The sequence below is a fragment of the Epithele typhae genome, assembly GCF_022376455.1.
Source record: "Epithele typhae strain CBS 203.58 chromosome Unknown BXZ73scaffold_6, whole genome shotgun sequence".
Taxonomy (NCBI): Eukaryota; Fungi; Basidiomycota; class Agaricomycetes; order Polyporales; family Epitheliaceae; genus Epithele; species Epithele typhae.
This window is the reverse complement of record NW_025954197.1, coordinates 186,513-206,937: the sequence shown is the minus strand read 5'-3', so window position 1 is coordinate 206,937 and position 20,425 is coordinate 186,513. Positions and strand designations below refer to the sequence as shown.

The 20,425-nt window shown below is 58.1% G+C and overlaps 5 protein-coding genes across 5 annotated transcripts; 3 read left to right on the top strand and 2 right to left on the bottom strand.

The window, feature by feature from the left end:
• Positions 1–356: 356 nt before the first annotated feature.
• On the top strand, positions 357–1,578 carry BXZ73DRAFT_88129 (heterokaryon incompatibility protein-domain-containing protein; the record flags this gene model as incomplete). The annotated part of the gene is made up of 3 exons (XM_048024845.1): positions 357–475; positions 560–1,221; positions 1,466–1,578. The coding sequence occupies 3 exons, from the start codon at positions 357–359 to the stop codon at positions 1,576–1,578; spliced, it is 894 nt and encodes a 297-aa protein (XP_047881115.1).
• A 5,584-nt stretch (positions 1,579–7,162) lies between these two features.
• Positions 7,163–8,645, bottom strand: BXZ73DRAFT_74844 (uncharacterized protein; the record flags this gene model as incomplete). Its single annotated transcript, XM_048022107.1, has 3 exons — positions 7,163–7,202; positions 7,265–7,739; positions 7,856–8,645. 3 exons carry the CDS (start codon positions 8,643–8,645, stop codon positions 7,163–7,165), a joined length of 1,305 nt encoding a protein of 434 aa, XP_047881114.1.
• A 2,181-nt stretch (positions 8,646–10,826) lies between these two features.
• BXZ73DRAFT_41652 (peptidase C14) lies at positions 10,827–12,265 on the top strand (the record flags this gene model as incomplete). The annotated part of the gene is made up of 8 exons (XM_048018811.1): positions 10,827–10,980; positions 11,038–11,190; positions 11,248–11,310; positions 11,362–11,432; positions 11,540–11,627; positions 11,685–11,762; positions 11,818–12,021; positions 12,075–12,265. The coding sequence occupies 8 exons, from the start codon at positions 10,827–10,829 to the stop codon at positions 12,263–12,265; spliced, it is 1,002 nt and encodes a 333-aa protein (XP_047881113.1).
• Positions 12,266–14,889: 2,624 nt separating this feature from the next.
• Positions 14,890–16,371, top strand: BXZ73DRAFT_98019 (peptidase C14; the record flags this gene model as incomplete). The annotated part of the gene is made up of 8 exons (XM_048027560.1): positions 14,890–15,079; positions 15,139–15,288; positions 15,352–15,414; positions 15,466–15,539; positions 15,635–15,722; positions 15,777–15,878; positions 15,934–16,126; positions 16,179–16,371. The coding sequence occupies 8 exons, from the start codon at positions 14,890–14,892 to the stop codon at positions 16,369–16,371; spliced, it is 1,053 nt and encodes a 350-aa protein (XP_047881112.1).
• Positions 16,372–17,574: 1,203 nt separating this feature from the next.
• On the bottom strand, positions 17,575–19,455 carry BXZ73DRAFT_9683 (uncharacterized protein; the record flags this gene model as incomplete). Its single annotated transcript, XM_048027175.1, has 10 exons — positions 17,575–17,773; positions 17,839–17,930; positions 17,991–18,188; positions 18,241–18,488; positions 18,540–18,560; positions 18,620–18,650; positions 18,701–18,801; positions 18,857–18,957; positions 19,060–19,355; positions 19,399–19,455. Coding segments are annotated over 10 exons (1,344 nt in total), but the record flags the coding sequence as incomplete, so codon positions are not given.
• Positions 19,456–20,425: the final 970 nt, after the last annotated feature.

The following is a 20,425-nucleotide window of genomic DNA, read 5'->3' as shown; positions in this document are numbered from 1 at the left end:
AACACAGGCTCATGTGGGAGCAGATCAGGTACATCGCATGATGGGAGTTTCTAGTTATTTTGGAAATTTAAAGGATAGTTAGACCCATTCGAGCCATCACAACACGATATTGATCATGAACGTGAACGGTTGACGGGCGCTTGCCAGCCACGCACAACTTCTCTCCGCCCACCACTGCAACCCCCCAGTTCTCCCCAGGTCTTCCCGCGGGCGCGGTGTGACCTGTGTTACTTTAGGGCCGAGGACTGGACCATGTTCATTCTTCAGGTATGGGCTGACATGTCGATTTCTGTGGATAGACAACGGACCATTGACTGATCAGTGCCGTGCACTCCAGCAAGCGACTCTCATCCGGAATGCGACTCTTGGATACCAACACCGCCGGATTCAGAGACATTGACGACCCAAACGATGCACGTTACGCCATACTTTCGCATGTCTGGGACCATACCGACGGCGAGCAGTCTCTGCAGGTGTGTGTCAGTCGTTGGCGACGCACAATATTTGCTAATGAATACTGCCAACAGGATATCTTGGAGACTCACGAGTACACGCAAAGGAACCCTCGAGCCATTTCTCTCGACCTCGACGAAGCCTGCCCCGCATCTCTTACGGTTCTCTCTGCGAAGAACCGCGAGTGCTGCGTATTCGCCCGAATGAACGGCTACCGCTACGTTTGGATCGACACCTGCTGCATTGACCGCCTCAGCAGTGCCGAGCTCTCTGAAGCGATCAACTCAATGTACGAATGGTACTCCAGGGCGACGGTTTGCTACGCCTTTCTTGCTGACGTGGACGACCTGGAGGATCCGCGCTCGCCTACCTCCCTCTTCCGCCGCAGCAAGTGGTTCACTCGAGGGTGGACGCTCCAGGAACTTATCGCCCCGGCCGAGGTCTTCTTCCTGTCTCGCGACTGGCGTATCATCGGGACGAGAGAGACACTTGCGAACGTCATCGAGGAGATCACCGGCATCGATGCAGACATCCTTACCCATCGCCGCACACTGGACTCCGTCAGCATCGCTCGCCGGATGTCGTGGGCGTCGAAGCGGCGCACCTCCCGAGTGGAAGACGAGGCGTACTCGCTCATGGGAATATTTGGGGTGCACATGCCCACCATCTACGGAGAGGGTCGCAACGCGTTCTTCCGCCTCCAAAGGGAGATTATCGAGCACTGCGCGGATCAGAGCATCTTCGCCTGGGGACATATATTCCCCGACTGTGCCTTGATCAACTCGGACTCGGGGCTGCAAGTCTTCAACCAACTTCCCTCTCTCGCCAACCTTCTTCCATTCGACTCTCCCGCTCGTGAAAGCCTCAGGTCCCCCGCGCTCCAGGACTCTTGTTTGTTCGCCTCGTCCCCCGCCGCCTTCGCAGAATCCGGTGACATTGTCGCTATCCCTCTCGACGTCCTATCCCAGCGAGTGCGTTGCACTCTTTTCCTCTCTCACTACGCCATCACAAGCTACGGAGTCCACGTCTACTTTCCAGTCCTCGTCAACCACGACAACGGTGCATCGTGCACCCTCGCGGTTCTTGCATGTCAAGATTCGTCCGGCCACCTCGTTACACTCATGATGCACCCCGTCATTGGCACGAATCAGCATATCATTGGTAGTTACTTCGCTTACAAAGAAGAAGATAGCGACGAGGATGACGACGACGACGACGACGACGGCGACGACTACACCAGCGTTGTAAAGCGGCCTCTGGGACACACACGCAGCATCGCGGGGACCGAAGACGGCCAGCTCCCCGATTCCCGCCCCGACAAAAATTACATGCAGTACGAGGGTCTGTACTATCGATGCACTACCATCCATCCCGAGGCTATGCACCACGTCCGACACGGGGTGACTTATCCTATCGGTCCTGTCACGCCTACCGTCGACTCAACCTTCGCCGGACCTCATTTCACTTGCCGTGGGTTTTACATCCCCGCGCACCGCGGGCGCTCTTCCTCCCTGTGGTCCGGAGACCTTGCGCCAAAATCTGCCGAGGACATCCCTACCATCCCCAAGAGCTTTAGCTTCGCAGGCCCATGCAACATCACCCTGCCACGCTGGCTTCCCAATCAACTAGCCGAATCAGGGTTCGCTCTTTCGCCCTCCCAGCCCCACTTCCAAGCCCGCCCGGCACGAAACCCGTCCCGCCACGGGTCGGCTTCCACGAGCACGTCGGCACCCGCGATCGTGCTCGACTGGGAAGTAGACGACCGGCACGTGGGCTCGTGGTACGGCGTCCTGACGCTCACCTCCCCCAGCGAGACGATCGACATCCACCTCATGCTTTGTCCTCATGACGCGTCCGAGCACCCGCCCGTGCACGTCGCCGTCGTCTTCCGCGATGGCCCGCCGGCGTTCTTTCCCCCTTCGGCCCACTCGTCCTTCGCATCCACCGCCACACTGGTGGCGTCCAGTCAAGACCGCGCCGACTTGACCGCCCGCGGCGCGCCGGGCGTCCACCTGGGCGCGTTCCGCGCCGCGCCCACATGCCCCCGCGAGCACGTCGACACATGGCCGAACGCGTCCCACCTCTTCGCGTCCGCGCCGGTGCGAGGGCGCGCGCGCACCGTCCGGCTCACGTTCGCGCGCCTCCCCGCCTCCCCGCCCGCCGCGCCTCCTTCCGTGTCGCACGTGCACTGGGCGGACGAGAGCGAGACGCAATCGAGCGAGTCGAGCGCGGCGTTTGGCGGGGCGCGGGAGGCGCGGGCGGAGTACAGCCTGCTCGTGGACGTCGGCGCGCTGGGCCCGGAGGCGCGGCGGGAGCGGGCGGGCATCCAGGGCGGGTCGGGCGTGCTGCTGGAGCGCGAGTGGGCGTGGACGGGCGAGGGCTTCTGGGGAGAGGATCCGGAGTGGAAGAGGATCAGCGGGGACGGGGGCGAGGGGGAGAGTGACAACGAGACCGACGGGGAGGGCGGGGAGGCGGACATGCTTGAGGAACACCCGGTGAACTTCGTTGCGGTGAAGTTTGTTCCCAGGGGAGGATGAAGCTGGCCAGACCCTGTCTATCTGCGGCGTTGTCGCATAATCATAGGGCCCATCCCGGAGGAGTGCCACCATGGTGTCTCGTGGCGGACTTATGTGATCAGTGCATAGGCCGAGGCAACGAACAGAGATTCTCGTCTGTAGTCATTCGGTGACAGATACTTGACAGATGCACCGGTGCGACGCTTCCTGCGCTTTCATTCAAAGCTTGTGCTGATTGCCCCTACTCTGTATGCGCACGAGCGTAGGAAGTCCAGGAAGGACGCGGATGCGCCAAGTGGGTAGGTGGTAACGCGCAACGCTCCCTGCATCGCCTTTGTCTCTGCATTCTCTCTCTCTCCCACACCAGTGGCGTGGCGTGGCGTGGTCGATCGCTCTGGCGCGGCCCCAGGACGACGACGCCTGCCTATGGAGAGTTGATTAGGGTCTGATTGGCCACCCAGTCGGGGATCGCACCCATTTGGGTCCTCCCCGTTCCCAGATATACTGGTGGGAGGCGTGTCCGATTCCTCACGCGCCCGACGCCGAGCGTCAGGATCTAGTGAGTCATGCCCCCGCATCCCTATGTTGTACCTATCCTCACACCCCGGTAGATACTCGGTCTCTCCAAGCCAGTCGCAGCTATGGCTATGGGTAGTCAACCGAGGTATGTATATGTTTGTGGTACCACGAGAGGCTAGCGTGCTCACGTACGCGAGCCAGTCTTCAGAATAAATGGGCGGTGGTCGGAGCCCTCGGTGGGTGGTATACTTGGAGTACGAATCTGAATTTTCTGACGCCTTCTCTCGTTCCCAGCCCTCATGAGCTACGACCACGTCATCGCAATTGGTCGCGAGGTTCAGTACGTCTGGAGGAAGAAGATCGCGAGTGCAGGCGTGATCTATATCGCCATACGTTACTCCTCATTGACCTCCAACATGCTCATGATCGTCAATTTCTTCCCCTGGTCGGGAAAATCATCACCAGTGAGAGCCTTCCCAACAAGTGCTAGATGCCTCTGACCCCCTTGACCCGGCAGAAGTACGCACCCGGCTGCGCCTTTACGCGCCTCAGCTCTTTTGTAGTGCACTCACTAATATGTGCTACTGCCCCGCAGGTGTGACGGGATCACAGTGGCTTTCGATGTAATGGGTGCCATCATTATCTTGGGCGCCGCATGTAGGTTCTAGAGTCGAAAGCTGAGCTCTGTCAACGACTAATCAAAATATGCCGTAGCGTTCTCGTCGCTGCGAGCGTACGCGCTGTGCCGACGCAAATACGTCGCCTTCTTAGTTTTAATGCTAGGGTGCATGAACGCCATGCCCTCGATTGTGAGCACTCCCATCCTTTCTCCTACTCGATCGTCTCAAATTCAACCTGAGCTTCGCTTAGTTCGCGGCGATCAGGAACAAGGCCTCCTACAACCCAGGACCGAACAATCTCCGCACCGCCTGCGATGTGGATTTCTCGCAATTTATACCCCTCCGCAAGTAAGTGAGCGACATTTATCGTGAATCAAGCCCTGGCTAATCACCTCCTTTCACAGCGGTCCGTTATCGTCTTCTCCTCGGTAGACGTCTCTTGACGTGATAACAAACAGCGATCATCGTCGGACGTTCCTGCGGGGTCGTCTCCGACTTCATGGTTCTAATTTTGACATGGAAGCATGCAGGACCGCGTAAAGGCACACAACGGAGGTTTAGCCTTACAACGGCCCTTTTTCAGAACGGTAACTACCTTGTTTTGGGTCATCGAGTCTGTACATTGACGCATCCGCCGCATTGTAGGTCTTGCATACTTTGCGTGAGCCATACGTCCCTTCCGCGTGTGTTATCGTCGTTCACACTTTATGCTTCCAGTGCACTTTGCTTTGTCAACCTCTTGAACCTTGCTTTCGTCAACCACGTCGAGGTAAAACTGCGCCTCATGCGCTTGATGACTCCATCAAAGCTCAAAGCTGATCGTACCTTTCCAGCTCTTGTACAATCTCCTCGGCATTATTAGCACGTGCGTTTCCCCGCCGTTCCGCTCCTTCATCTCTGCTGATGACCTGGGTCCGGCGCAGCACGACGGTGATCTTGACCTGCCGCTTTATCCTCGACTTGTTCGAAGCGAGTGACGGCACGCGCATGGACGTTGGCGGGCAGACCGTGCCTAATGTGGGACCGTCGCCCGCGGCCGCGCTCCGAAACGTTGGCGGTGTCGGCGCGGCTGGTCCTTCTCACCGAGTTTCCGACGCGGATGTCACCTGGCGCAGCGCAGAAGACATTGTCTTCAGTAACAAGCACGACTACGGCTACGAGCTCCAGGTGAACCCGGGTCGGAAGTATGAAGACCTGGAGCGGACGCACACCTTCTCGCACCGAAAGTGATGAGCCTGTGATATTTGCGGTTCGTTGTCGCCACATTGAGGCGATGCACGCTTGCTTGGCTTACACCTTCTGTCCCCACGCTCCTTGTTTTGGTTTCTCCCATTCCGCACTCGCCCTCCTATCTGACACTGCAGTTCACTCATTGTGACTCGCTTACTCATATATACGTAGCTCAGATACCCCTAGTGCTCACCTGAACCCAGACGTTACACCTGCTCTTCAACTTCCATCTGTGGAGTCGCACCACCGGCTCTCTCCGATCGTAATGCAATACTACACAGGTCCGCTCAACTGAACAAACATCCGAAGGCGAGGTGGACGGGGCTTGATCAAGCCAGCACTTCCGCATGCGCAGCGGTATCTCCTGCCCAGCCAGCTTCAGGAATGGCGAACATGACAGTACCACCCTGTCCGGTAGCTTGCACTTCGCGCTCGATACGGTTTGAGTCGTTCGAGAGTTCAATCCATACTTCGGGTCCACAGCCTCGTCTCCCGCCTGCTCACCAGTCGCGCTGCCGCCTTCCCGCCCCGGGCACCGACTCAAGGGACTAGGTGCGGGGCCTATGAGCGCGACGGTCGGTCGGAGCTCTGGAAGGACCCTGCGGAGGGACACCGAGCAGACGATTCCGCCGGCCTCGATGACGACAGAGTTTGAGTCTTCGGCGCGCACAAGCCAAATCTCGCCGCTTCGGAGGATCCTTCCCGTCGTTCTGTCTGAAGAATGGTGTCGATCATAGACTTGGAATTTGCAGCGTCCAGTCCGTACATGACGTCATCGCAAACTTCTCAACGAGAGTCGTCGAGCATGATGGGACCCTCCTCCACTAGTACATTATGAGAAACCCAGCCCCCGCCCAGGGCATCGTGGACACGCCGCGCGACTCGAAGACGCCGCGCAGGAGCGCCGCGACGCCGGCTTGTTGTACTATTGAGACTGGGGAAGGTCGAGGTACTTCTTCGCTTCGTCGTGTGGGTCTACCGTCGTCGAAGTCTTGGAGCCGGTGTTGGAGACCGTGACGACGAAGGAAAGGAAGCGTCACCAGCGCTCATGGTTGGGAAGACGGAGGAGCGGAGTAACAAAGGAGTCCGTCTGGGCATGCCCGCCGCACGCGAGGCTGATGTATGCACCACTGCTGGTGCAGCGGCATAGGTCCGAGAATTGTGTTGGACTTGTGGAACGAGCCCGTGTTGAGGACCATTGACGCAAGAGGTCGATTTGAAAACTCACCATATTGTTCTATCCTCCACCCGAGCCCGAGGTCGTCCGCAGTAGTCGCGCAAATAAACGTCGAAAGTTGATGTAGTATTCTGGCTGCACAACGGCCCGGTCTATGAGCCGTCAAGCCCGGCGAGTGACGGGACTCACTTGGTTCTAGGTGCACATCCTTCGGGTTCTAGTGTATGCCCTCAAAGGAGGTTGCGACGGGGACGCGAAGAGTTCGCAAGTTGTAAGACTGATGTTTGTTGATTGAGTTGCAGAGAATAGTACCGGTATGTTCTTGCCGAGTGTTCGGAACTCCGATCGGACACTCGTCTTGACCCCCGATATGTCAAGGGTTGGCTGGACGGAATCGAGCGGTGAAGTGCGCTTTCGTGATAGCGCAGGTTACATCGCACCTGTCGAGCCTCAGTAAGTCGCTCGGAAACCGTTGGGTTGATCGATGAGCCGCGGTGCTCACGAGAGTCTCATGCAGAAAACAGAGGCGTCCGAGCGCCGAATCAATGGATACATACTAGCGTGTGGCGAGTTGACAGTAGATGAGCAAACGGCAGATCCGACCTATGATACATAAACGTCCTTCTCTACACCCCCAGGCGAAGCCCTCAGCAGTCGCTCAGATAATCGTAGATGTCGTGTTCCCGGCTGCACAAACACGACGATAAGCCTCCTCTCCCGCCCAAGGCCGACCAAACGACGCGACGCACCATTCGAGCTCCCACACCACGACGCTCACCCGGAACGCGGCGTGCGCGTGCGCCTTCGGGAAGCACTTGGCCGCCTCCGCCGTCGCGCGCCCGACGTCCCCCTCGGGCACCGCCGGCATGCAGAGCGTGAGCCACTTGAGCCACTTCAGACGCTCCATCGTCGGCGCGTCCGCGCCCCACATCGGCATCGTCGCCTCCCCCGGGACGAGCGCGCGCGCGGCTCCCGCCCCGTGTGACGGTCCGTGCGAGTGCGAGCGCGGGTGCGGCACGCCCTCGTCGTCCGACCACTGCACGTAGAGGACGAGCTCCTGGAGGTCCGCGGGGAGGAGCGGGAGGAAGTCGCGGAAGAAGGACGCGAACTGCATCCGCTGCGCGTGCATCTCTGACGGCGGGGCGAGGAGGGAGACGCCGGCGCTGTAGCGGAATGTTTGGAGGCGGGGGAGGTGCGGGAGGGCGAGGTGCGCGTCTCGTTCGCCTAGGGGACGCGTCAGTCACGGATCGCCGGCATCGGGAGTCTGGGGGAGGTAGACGCGTGGAGGCACGGAGCGTTTGGGGTAGTGGTGCGGACCTGGGGGCGGGAGGTAGACTCACTTGGTCCTAGATGCACATCCACCAGGTTCTGGCCGATGTCCTGGAGCAAGGCCGCGACAGGGACTTGAGGATCCGAGAGTTGGGACGTGGGCCATCGGAACGACATGAACGTCTCCGGGGGTGTGACCTGTCTCATCGCAGCGACGACAACGTGTGGATTGGGAGTGACCGGGATAAGACAGACCGAGCGCGCGAGGAGAGCGTGCGGCCCCGCGCGGATCGTCGCGGGGTTGGTGTCGGGGAATATGGGACAGAAATCGAGATGGTCGTACTGGAAGTGCGCGAGGAACTCGAACGTGGGCGCGATCTCGCCGTAGCACTTTTCGTACTCCATGTGGTCGAGGCGCCGCCGCGGGGGAGGATTGGGGAGAGGGGGCAGAGGCTTGCCGCCTGGAGCGGCGATGCGGACCTGGCGCATGCGCACGTTCTGAAGCCCCGGGAGCGCGCGGGATATGCGGGCGAAGACATCGAGGTCGATGGTCGGCATGAGGGGGACGTTGAATGGGAAGCTGAACAGTCGCGCTTCGAGCTGGAGTGTGCGGACGCAGGCGGCATGCACTGGGTGCGCGTCGAGGAAGTCGACGAGATCCTGGAAGGACTCATCGGCGCCGCGGAGAACATGGAGCTCGGCGAAGAGGTGCTGTCTGCTGACGTTCAGCCAGTCGCGGCAGACAAGGGTGCATGCGGAGAGAGTCTCGTGGACATCGCAGCCTAGATGATCGAGGATGTGGCGGAAGAGGTCGGTCGGCAGGTCGCGGACCGTCAGAGGTGGTTTGGAAGGTGGGGACATGAAGCAACTGCGGGATCGAGCGTGGAAGGAGGCTTGCCTATTTCCCGCTCACCGGCCAGATCTCGCGCGCGTCGCAGATTTGGCCTCGCGCGCGGTACGCTGAACGACGGAGGTGCGCGACGACGACGCGGAGGGGCAAGAGAGGAGGCAGGCGCAGTCGCGGCCGCGCGCTCAGTCCCGCTCGTCGTTTTCTTGCCTGGCGCTTTCCCCGCGCACGTGCACGTTGGCGAGCAGATCGCCCGCCTCTCGGCCTTTCACTGCACCTCCTCCGTCGATGTCGGATCTACAGAATGTTCTCTCGTTCGCGCTTCCCCCTCTTCGTCCACTAGCCGCGAGGCTTACCCGCCTCATTCCCTCTTCAGTTCTCACACTCGCCGGTGGCAGAGCGGGCACCCTCGGGCCATCCCCCAAAGACTACGGCCCCTGGGGGTTAAATGGACATCTTCATCACTCGCTGTTCTCGGAAAGCAGTGCAAATTGACCCAGGATCAGGTGTGTATTCCATCCGGGTACCCCCATACCACGACACAGCTTAGACCCGGGCCCAGAGCTACTTGGCAAGAACGATATCGTGAAGCGGTGCGTCACGATCTGCGAAGGATTTGCAACGACGACTCGGTATGAACGTAAGCTATTCCCTCGGACTTCTTCCAGTCTCATATCCCCATATAGACGGTCATACCGCGTCTTGTTCCTTCGGCCATCTCTCTCTCCACTCCAATATGGCTCTCAAGGAACGCCGAGCCTCCGAGGGTAGGCAGCGCCCCAGCAACTTGCTAGCGCTCCCCCTTCCGATATCGGGGTTGTGTCCGTGGACAAATCGGCTTAGGTCCCAAGTAATGAATACAGTAAGTGTCACATTATTCACGGAAATTGCTCTTGGGACCAACAAGTGCGCAGCGGGTAGTCGATCCAGAGTCCTCCAAACTCGCATCCTCGTACTTTCTGCCGTGAAGAACGAACAGAATCCACCAGAACACACGAGACACGCAGCTGACTCTCGCTGGGCCACTTCATCGCCTACTCATCCATCATAGTTGCTTCGTCAGGCCATTCATAGAACCGCGTGAGATTCAGTCTCCTATCGCACTGGGGAAAGCATTGATGGTCTGTTGCGCCCGAACAGCAGATGCATTAGATATGCCGTGTTAACGGCGTTTGAATTGCGATGGTGACTCGACGACCATGCCGTCTTGAGAAGTCTGCCTCCCACGCTTCTCGATCGCAGCCTGTTGACTCTCGGTGACCGTCGACCACCCTGGACGACACCTTCATGCGCCTTAAGGCCCAAGCTATCGGCAAACATACCTCCGGAAGCCTAGGTAGCGAATTCGAATCGCCGCACTCACCGGATCGGACCGACGGCCCAACTTGCAGTCACAGGCTGTCTCTCGCTTACGTCCCGCGATGCCAGCTCCCGGCATCGTCTGCAAGAAAGCGTGCGCAGATCCCCCGCATCGAGGCAGACCGAGGTCCGCTTTCCACGAGCCACCCGGGGATGAAACCCACGCGCGGGCAACTCCCGGCAGCGCCGGGCGAGAAGACAGCGATGCACTGGCGTTCCGTGCCGCCCTCTGTCACCTGCGCCCCCGCCCAGTTCGCGCACGCTATTTCGGGCGGGGCCGAGAGCGCGCGGTGGGCAGATGCTCCTCAAACTTGAAGGCGGGCTTGCAGGGAAGCAGCGGGGCACGAGAAACAGATCCACCACGTAGTCAATATTTCAATGATAGCGCAGGGACTGCACCCTTGCGTCGTGCCAGACGCGTGCCGACAACCACTAGTCCCATCGCCGCCTCCAATACCGCGCTAGCATGGCAGCACGGCCTCGGCGTGCCCGCTCGAGGCCGCTGAACAGCCCAAAGTTGGCAGCGCGAGACCAGTGGTTTGCGTTGATAGGACGCAACGTTTGGGCGCATTGCCCGTCACGAGCGGTGTTGGGCGCCTATCCGGTGGGCGGGGGTCCGGGAGAGGCACCGGCGCTTGAGCACGAAGCGGATCTGGGCTGGCGAATCTTGCGCACCTTGCCCAGTTTGCTTGTCCTCCCCGCCCCGCCAGACGCGCCCGGCTACTCCATATATACTCCACCACCTGCTACACGAACATGTCGGACTTCGCCACCCCACCCGCTTCTCTTGCGCCTCGCTTGTTGCCACTTCGACGCCCTCAACGCTATCGTTCAATATGCCAGTGCCCGTGACTACCTCCAGGCCGCAAGTCAAGAAGGCGCTGCTCGTCGGCGTGAGCTACCAGACCAACGATGAGCTCCAGATGCAGGGGATGGATAAGCTGCCAGGCTCCTTGGAAGACGTGCGTCGGTTACGCAAGTTGCTGAATGGTAAGTCTAGAGTCTATCCCTCAGAAGCTGCACCTTACCCGTAGGCGTCCAATGCAGTCAAGTTCAAGTATCCCATCGAAAATATCGTCATGATGACCGACGATGAGGTCTCAACTGGGGACGATCTGTGGCCTACGAAGGAGAACGTGCTTCGGAAGATGAAGGAGCTCGTGCAAGATGTGCAGTACGGAGACAGCATCTGCTTTGCCTGTACGTACTCGTCTACTTTTTCCAGGGATCATGCTAACTATATGCGCTCTCTGTCAGTCTCTGGTCATGGAGGGCAGGTTGCGACGGATGATCCGCAGGAGGAAGACGGGTTTGACGAAGGTGCGTCTCTTTCATGTCCGAGATCGGCGCACGAGGCTGATCCACTCGCAGTCCTTCTCCCGCTAGATGCGACCTACGACCCCGACAATAAGGAGCAGTACGGCGCCTACATTCGAGACAACGTTAGTACCTTCCCCCATTTATCCCGCTTTCCACTCCGCACCAACTTTCCCCGCACTCATCATGTCGCGACGTGTATGCTGATTTCACGTTCTCGTTGGGCACATAGGACGTTCGCGACATTCTCGTGAACAACCTTCCACCTGGAGTCCGCTGTACGATGATCTTCGACTGCTGCCACTCCGGCACGGCTTCAGGTGTGTGTCCAGTCTTCACTTCTCTCCGTGTATTTCCATCTTACAAGCTGCTCGCAGACTTGTCGAATGTAGAAGTACCGATGTCCCCACTGTCCCCCCTTGTTTCCCCTCCCATTCAAAGCTCAGGTGCTTTTGGTGTGTGTTTTGTGCGCATCTGGCTGTGCTACATGCTCATCTCTGTTGCCTCTAGCTCGCATGCAAACTGTTCACGATGAGCATGCCCCCTCCGCATACTCCTGGCCTTCGTCGCGCGTTCCAGGGAGCCGGAGGAACAGCCTCTCCATCGAGAACTACGTGACGTCATGGTCCGCGTGCCGCGACGAGCAACTCACGTTCGGCAGCAACAAGGGCGGAATCTTCATCAGAGCCTTCTACAACGCCCTCATTCACACGAGTGAGCAGCTTTGCTCTGGTCTCCTAGAACGTCCAATTAATCACCATCCGCAGCCTCCCTGCCGACCCACTCGCAGCTCCTGAAGAAGCTTCGACATGAGCTGCAGAACGCCGTGAACCGCATCAACGACCATCACAAGGGCGTCCATACCGCGTGCAGCGGGGACGACCTCATGGTCGCGCCTCGCCCACAGCTCGGTGCGCTCAGTCCGCAGGCCATCCTCGACATATCCTTTTCGTTGTGAACGGGTGTTATCTTTTCTTCGTGCGTAACGCAGACAGGGCTCTAAGCTCTGCGGATGTTTGCGCGGTTTCGCTCCTTATTTTTCGCCCCCTACCTCTTACATAGTATTTACGTTATGCGTTCCGCGCGCAATGTTCGGATTCGTGTCAGTAATGTTTATCGTATGCGTAGCACTAACTTGTACCACGATGTAGCCGTTGCCCTATGGCGTCTCACATGTAAGATACTGTATACTTCACCTGCTCAATGGGCGACCGAATTGATGTATAATTCATCCACGATGTGATTTTGATTGCTCCTGAACTTGTGCGTTTGTCTAAACATACGTAGTCGCTAGTAGATTATGAGTCGCTATGAATCAGAGAGGCTCTTGAGTCAATCTAATCTAATCTCACATCTCCGACGTCCTCTGATGATCCACGAAGCCCGTCCACCAGCAGCCACATCGACCACGATGCTCAGAACACACTCTCGTCGCCAACTCCGTCTGCCCTGGATGGTGTGAGGTTATCCAGCTGAGGCAAGCAACTCCAAGATGTCCTACAGCATCAAACGCTATATCGACACCACTGAGCGTTCAGCATCCCTTCAACCAATACCTCCTTGGTGCACACCATCGGCCCCAATCCTTGCGTCCTCATCACAACGCTTTTGAGAGCATGAATATTAGCCGGAACCAGAAGTATATGCGCTCAGGGCCAGGTGAGTGCCCTCTTTCCAATCCGAACATGTAACGGTATGTCCCTTTTATCTTATGTCTCCTTAGTCTTACCTCCTGTGAGGTGTCCCTTGACGCTCTCTGAGTCCGTCCGTCTTGGGCTCTTTCACGCCGCAGATTTGCCGCCAACGCGGCCTTCTCCCCGCGGGCGGGCCCGTCGGGGACCTCGAGTCGTCCTGCAAATATTTGTCCATATCCTTCGTCTTCGATGTCCTCCCGCAAGTGCATTGTCGTCGGTTCTATCTGGTGAAAAAATGTCAGCAATGCCCTGCGGACACTCGAGAGCCGGTTCTTCCCTCTCTTTGGACGCAGGGACACGTGCAAGCGTGGATGGGGTACGACCTCGTGGATCCGGAGTGTCGTGGTTTGGCCCCCCAATGGACAGATGGACGATGGGGATGCTTGTGCAACTGGGAATGCGACATCTGCAAGAACCTGTTGAGGGCTCGCAGGAGGGTGTGGAGGATGCGACTGTAAGTCTGTCAGCCAACTTCTTGCGTGAACGGCCTTTGACGCGGATTCGTTCTTTAAGTGGACTCATATCATCCCCTCGGCTTGCCCCTTTGGGCATGGCCCCCTCTTCCTCAACACGGCTCTCACGAAATGCCATAATTGCCGGGGTACACGATGCCCTTGTAATATGCTAGCGCTTCAATCGGCTTGGGCTCCAACGAATCCAGTGGTATGATGTTGTCCATTGGGGACGGCCATTGTAAACTGACGAACGTGCAGCACGCGCCACATCTCTGGCAGTCCTCGTGTCAGATTTGGGAGGGTTTACTGCCGGGAAGTTGGAATGCAGCTAGGGTCCAGGACCCTCTCAAACCCGCGAGACAAGTATTCGAACCGCTACATACTCAATCTAGTCGTGAGCGCAAGCCCAGATCAACACGGCCTGCGACTCTCCTGTCGAAGGGCATACAGTCATCATACAGCATGGGAACAAGTCCTCGTGCTGAAATTTGTTTGGGCTGTCCGCCGTGCTCGAACAGACGACATGCCGTGTCGGCAGCATTTGGAATTGAAAAGGTGAGCCAATGGCTAGGGCATCCCGAGAAGTCTATATGACTGACGCCCTTCTGGACCACAGCCTCCCGACTTCGCCCGCGACCATCCTCCGATGGCTACATTCGCTCTCATGCAGTCCACAGAAGTACAGCCTGCCTGCATGGGCCGGTCGCGCGATGGCACAGGGCAAAGACTGACTCTCGCTTGCATCCCGCGATGGCCTGCAAGAGATGGCGGTCCCTCGCACTAAACCTTGCTTTCCACAGCGAATGCCAGACGATGGAGACGGAGAGGTGCTCTCTGCCGTCGCCACCCATCTGCGCCTCCGTTGAGTCACCTTGCGCCCGGGCTGGGGTGCGCCGTAGACAGACGGCACGGAAGCCGCGGAGCGCGGGATCGGATCCACCACGTAGTGGACGACTGGACGAAATAGCACATATTGCAGTGAATGCCATCTACGCCATATGCCACTGCATCGCACCGGCCACAGCCAAATCCTTTCGTCGTCCTCGAGCTCGCCGCGTGAGCGTGGTGTCCCGGCGCTGGAAGGACGAGGCATGGCAGTTACGCCCGTCCGCTGGACCACAATGTGTGATGTTCCTTGAGGCAGGAAGCGTTGGGGCGCACTGCTTGCAGGGAAAAAAGGCGGCACCAGTGTCGATGCCGGCGCGACGTGGGAAGTTTCGAGGAGAGCGTCTGGCCAGGGACGCGCGCGCAAACGAGTCAAGTTGCCTAGCTTGCTCGCTGCACCCACCCCGCCAGACCAGCACCGCCAGGCGACATATAATCCACCACAACATGACGGATCTCGCCAGCCCACCCTCCTCTCTTTCACCTCGCTCGGTCGTCCGTTTCGCGATCCCTTCTGCGCAGCCGGTGTAATCAAAGCTCTCGCTACAATGCCCGTGCCCATGCCCGTACCGTTGGAGAGGGGTGCCGAACGATTCTCTTCTTGCCCTCCCTCTTCGAGGCCGTCCGTCAAGAAGGCACTGATCGTTGGCTTGTGCTACAATACGAACAATCGGCTCGATATGCGGAAGCTGCCGGGCGCACAGGAAGACGTGAAACGGCTTCACCACCTACTCACTAGTGAGTCTCGAGTCCGCGTCCCGCTCAACCTGCCGCTGACGCACCGCGGTTCACCGCAGCGAAGTTCGAGTATCCCTCGGAGAATATTGTCATCATGACCGACGTGGGGCCGACTGTGGACACCCGTTGGCCAACGAGGGAGAACATAGTTCGGGAGATGAGGGAGCTCGTGCACGACGTGCGAGACGGTGACAGTATCTGCTTCGCCTGTACGCTCCTTTCCCGCTCTCACTATGGTGTCGCGCCGAGTCACTATATGCGCTTTCTATCAGACTCCGGTCATGGAGGTCAAGTCCCGACAGACGGCCCCGAGGAGATAGACCACTTGGACGAGAGTGCGTCTCTTTCATGTCCGAGATTGGCGCACGAGGCTGATCCGGTCGCAGTCTTTCTCCCGATAGATGCGACCTATGAGCCCCAGCGCAGCGGCGATAAGTACGTTAACTTCATTCGCGACAACGTGAGTACCTTCTCTCCCGTGTTCCCCTCCACGCGGACTTTCTCCCACCGGATCGGACGTCATGCTAATCCCGCATTGACGCTGGGCGCGTGCAGGATGTTCGCGATATCCTCGTGGACCACCTTCCAGATGGGGTCCGCTGCACGATGATCTTCGACTGCTGCCACTCCGGCACGGCTTCAGGTGTGCACCCGCTTTTCCCTTTTCCGCGCATTCCCTTCTCACACACTATTGCAGACCTGTTGAATGTCGATGTTCCACCGACCCCTGTGTCTCCCCTTGCTTCTCCTCTTGATTCTCTCCTTGCTCGCCCCCAAGCTCAAGGTTCCCGTGCCTTTGGTGTGTGCTCCCCGTGCATATCCATGCATGATATGCTCACCTTTTCCATCCATAGCCCGCATGCAGACTGTTCATGATGGGCATGCCGACTTGTTGGAGCGTTTTCCAGATTGCCGGAGAAACAGCCCGCCCGCGACGAACTACGTGACGTCATGGTCCGCATGTTGCGACGACCAGGAGACGTTCGGCAATCTCAAAGGCGGGCTCTTCGTCAAGGCATTCTACAACTCCCTGATCAAACAGAGTGCGTATCTGTCTCTCTCTTGCTTGACGCAAGCACTGACCATGCTCCACCCACAGCGCCGCGCCGACTCACTCGGGGCTCTTGCTGGGGCTTCGACATGAGCTACGGGACGCCGTCGACCGTTCCAACAAGAACACCAAGCGCCGAAATCCCGAGTGGACCGAGGACGACCTGCTGGTCGCCCCACGGCCGCAGCTCGGCGCTTTGCTGTCGCCAGAGGCCATCCTCGACGTTCGCTTCACGATGTGAGCCGGCGGTTTCTTTTCCACTTGCGCTGTGTATAGACTATGTTTTCGGTGCACCAGAATCGGATATCTGCTTGTAATGTTTATCGTATCTACGTAGCACCAGGTGTCTTCCACAATGTACTAGCTGCCCTACGGCGCCTCGTGTATGATACAGCGTCGTCGTGTTCTACATACCTCGAGGGTGGAGCAATCTAATGTATCATCTATCCTGACGTTTCATCATTTCGGCTTTCAATGAGAGTAGTGTCAAGGGAGCGCTGCGCGTTTGTCTAGGAACACATGGTTGTTGGCTGTGAGGCTGGATGGAGGCACGTGAAGTACGTACGTACCCGGACCCAGCTGAGGGCAAATTATGGCGCATCGCGCTGAGGGGAGAGACAGACTATCATTGGGGCAAGTCCGCGGACCACTACATCCTCCGCGGGGTCTGTACGTTCTCGATGCAACCAAGGGACAACCCTGCGTTGTTGGCGAGGGCTGGCGCCTCTCGGACGTTAGAAATGAAGTAGTTGCATTGGTACATATTAGTACGGCGCATAGGCGCCATCGAAAAGACCGCAATTGGGTTGTACACGAAGAGAAGCTGCGACGACGGGCACTTGAAGGGTATGGACCAGTGGCAACAAGCTACAAGACACAGTGATAGCAGACACGAGATGATGCACGAGCGGGGGGCGGGATGCGGGATGGGTATACAAAGCAATAACATGAGCTTTCTAGAGCGATCGAAGGACGAAAGAGCCGCCCGACAGACACGGAAGACACTTCGGACGGCAAACACACACGCGAAACAAGCATAGCTTTGCTACACCCTGTTATGACCCGTTAGTGGAGGTCTTCGTGGGTCGTCCTCGTCCGCGCGGATGGGCCGGCCCCAAGCGGGCGTGATTTCGATGGCTGGCGGCTCAACCGGCGTCGTCCTCGTACTGAGCGGGATTATCTGCTGGGCCTCGTCCCACTGCACGCTGCTGTTTCTCCGGGCCAAATTGCTGTGAGGCGACGACCTCCCGACGCTCCTGCTGGGCGCCGCGCCCCGATCCGGGGCCGGCGTCCGGGGCGGGGGCACCGTCGCACGGCTCGTGGGCCGGCGCCAGAGCGGAGAGTCGGCAGAGCCATCAGAGCCGACGGGCTCGGTGCGCTTGAGGCGGTCCATGGTGAGCGTGCGCATCTTGCGCACGGCCTGGCCGGGGACCGCCTTGACGAGGCGCGCGGTGCGCGCGAGGCGGGCGCGGATGATGTCTGTGGGCGTGGCCGCGGCGGCGCCATGGGAGGGCTTGGAGTCGAGGAGGACGAGAGCGATGAGGAGGGCGAAGACGGAGACGAAGGAGACGATGATGATCCAGACGGAGCGCGCGGTGTGCCAAAAGCACAGCCAGGAGATCGCGATGAAGAAGGCGACGAGGCTGGCGGAAAAGATATGTATGGGGTCAGCTGGGAGGCAAGTGAGGCAAGTAAGGGAAGGGCGTACCCCCAGAGGAATAAGGCCGTGGGGATGCTGAACATAATCGCGAGCATCTCGACTCCTCGTGGGGTCATCGCGCGGGGCTGCAAGTATATCATCTGGTACAAACGATGATGTCAGCACTCTGGGTATGTATTGTGCAGGTACAACTAGCTTACGGCGTCTTCCGCATGGTGATGGTCGCGGTGTCGGTGTTGCCTCTCGAGAATGGCAATGGAGAAGATACTGCCCATGGAGAGGAACAGCGACAGATAGCTGACGATCTGGCCCATGGAACGCGTAGGAGTCGATTCACCATTTTGATCGACACTTTGAATGGCAAGGAAGCTGAGGTTCGCAGCGAGGATAACGGTGGTCTGTAGCGTGTGAGTACGTCGAGGGAGCCCCCAGGTGGATGTTACAGCTTACTGGAGTGATAGAGCCTTGCCAATCTGCTTGGGTGTCCTCGATGAATTTTCTCCAGTACTGGGGATTGACCATGCGGTTGACCCATGCTTTGTTCAGACGCTCCAAATAGATTTCCGGAGTAAAGAAGAAGAAATACGTCGCAATTTTGAACAGAATTGACGTATTTGGAGGAGGCGCAGCACGGATGCTGCTAAACACATCAAGCTGGGCATAACGTTCACCGTAGTAGCGTATGGTGCGTTCGATGTCTGTGTGTAGTCAGCAAGATAGTCCGGTCGACGTGGCGAGATGAGGCTTACGGATCGTCGACTGTATACGTGCTGGATCGTGATCTACGTCAGAACACAAAAATCGAGTATCGTGGGAGAACAGCGCCCACCATATGTCGCAACATACTGGGGTCTGCAGTGCTGATTATCTACGGTAAACGGCCGTCAGTTGGTGTACACAGCGCTTCGACTAAACACTGACTGTCGCATTCGATGTCTTTCATAATATTATGGAATCGCGCAAGATCGGAGGCACCGTATGGAGCTGTCGAGCTCTTCGAAGTCTCTAGATCTTACGACAAGATGAGTCAGAATTGGTTCACGAACCATGAACAGGATATACGGACCAAAAGTCAGCCACGTGAGTTCAGCGAGAAGCTCTTCAACCATTTCTTTTTGAATCACGCGGCCATGCGGGAACATGAATACGTGTTCCCTATGTATGTGGCTCAGTATGCATCACTGTGTACGAGACGTTGATCACTCACCAATAGCCTCGTTGCGCCGCGACACCTGGATACAGACTTAGCCGTGAGACACGCAGATGTACATGACGGAGGACCGACCTAGGTGCTCTCGCCCCTGTATCTCAACCTCATCCAAGCTATCTATGAAGAACGACTGCTCGACTTCATGGATGTAGAAGACCTCCCTCTTCTCCATGTCGCAGATGTAGTAGCATCCAAGCGTGTCTTCAGTGTCTTTGTCCACCCATATTGACAGGCATATCTCCCAATCCTTGGGGTCAAGCTCTTCGGTGCGTACTTGATCTTCGAAGAGGGCAAGCGTCGTCTCGATGAGCTTGTGCTTCTCGTCGTCATACAACCACTCGTTTGTGAAGTAATTCTGGAACCTTCCCCATTAGTCACAGGCCTAAGACGATCTGCACAGCACTTGCCTTATATCGGAAGTAGACCGAGCCCTCGGGGTGGATGTAAGGCTTCCACCCCCGACCTATCACCGGCGCTCTGGGACGCCACGGAGAAAGACTGAACACGAGTGTTTCCGAAGCCGAGCAAAGACATACCGCGGTTCAAGACCATTCCTCGGACCGATTTCAGGTCTCACTTTTGTGGCATTGCTAAACAGCGTATCTCAGCAATGCGGCGCTACTACTGCCCCGCGACGGATTTACTCACTAGGCTTCCATCGGCTCCCGGGTGTATCGCTGCTTGGACATGAAGTCGTAGGACGCAGGAGCCAAGTAGACCGTGCGGTTGCTCCCGTCGCTCTGTTCGGAGATCGAGATGGGCTCGTTGTTTAGAGGTTCATCCATAGCAGTGGCTTCCGAGTGGACGGATGGTCGACAACCAAGAGGCGAAGAGCATGGTGGGCCGAGCACACCGGAGGTGGGGGAGAGCCCATCGGGTGTTGATGTACTACCAGGGGTGACGTCGTGGCCTCGAGTCGACGCTAGCTGTCCCGGCCCGGCGGTGGTGTTGATGGAAGAAGATGAACTCGCAGTCGAGGAGAGTCACCCTCTAAGGAGGATGCCTGGATGACAGGTGCATCCATGAGCGGAAAGGGGCGCGGAGGTGAGGGACGTCGTAGGGGAGCGGGGGAGAATGGTAGTCAAACCTAGGACGCTCAGTGTCCTGGTCCTGGGCTACATAGTCCTCGGAAGTCTAGGACAGCCTCTCCACCACGAGGCGGGAACGCGATCTCGCTGAAACGGACGGCCCAGTGCGAATCGTCTAGAAGACACTGGATTGGGTGTGTACTTGTGACTTGCGAAGCCTTCGCCGGGCGCGTATTGTGGTACCAGATGCCGAAAGCTTCGGAGAGATGTGGTCAGTCCGTGAACGAGCCACCACGACTCACCAGACAGGCACTTCAGCACCATCTTCTCGTGCAGTCAACCAGTACCAACGGCAGTTTGGACGGGCTTTCAGGGTATGGGGGTAAAGCAAGCCTGT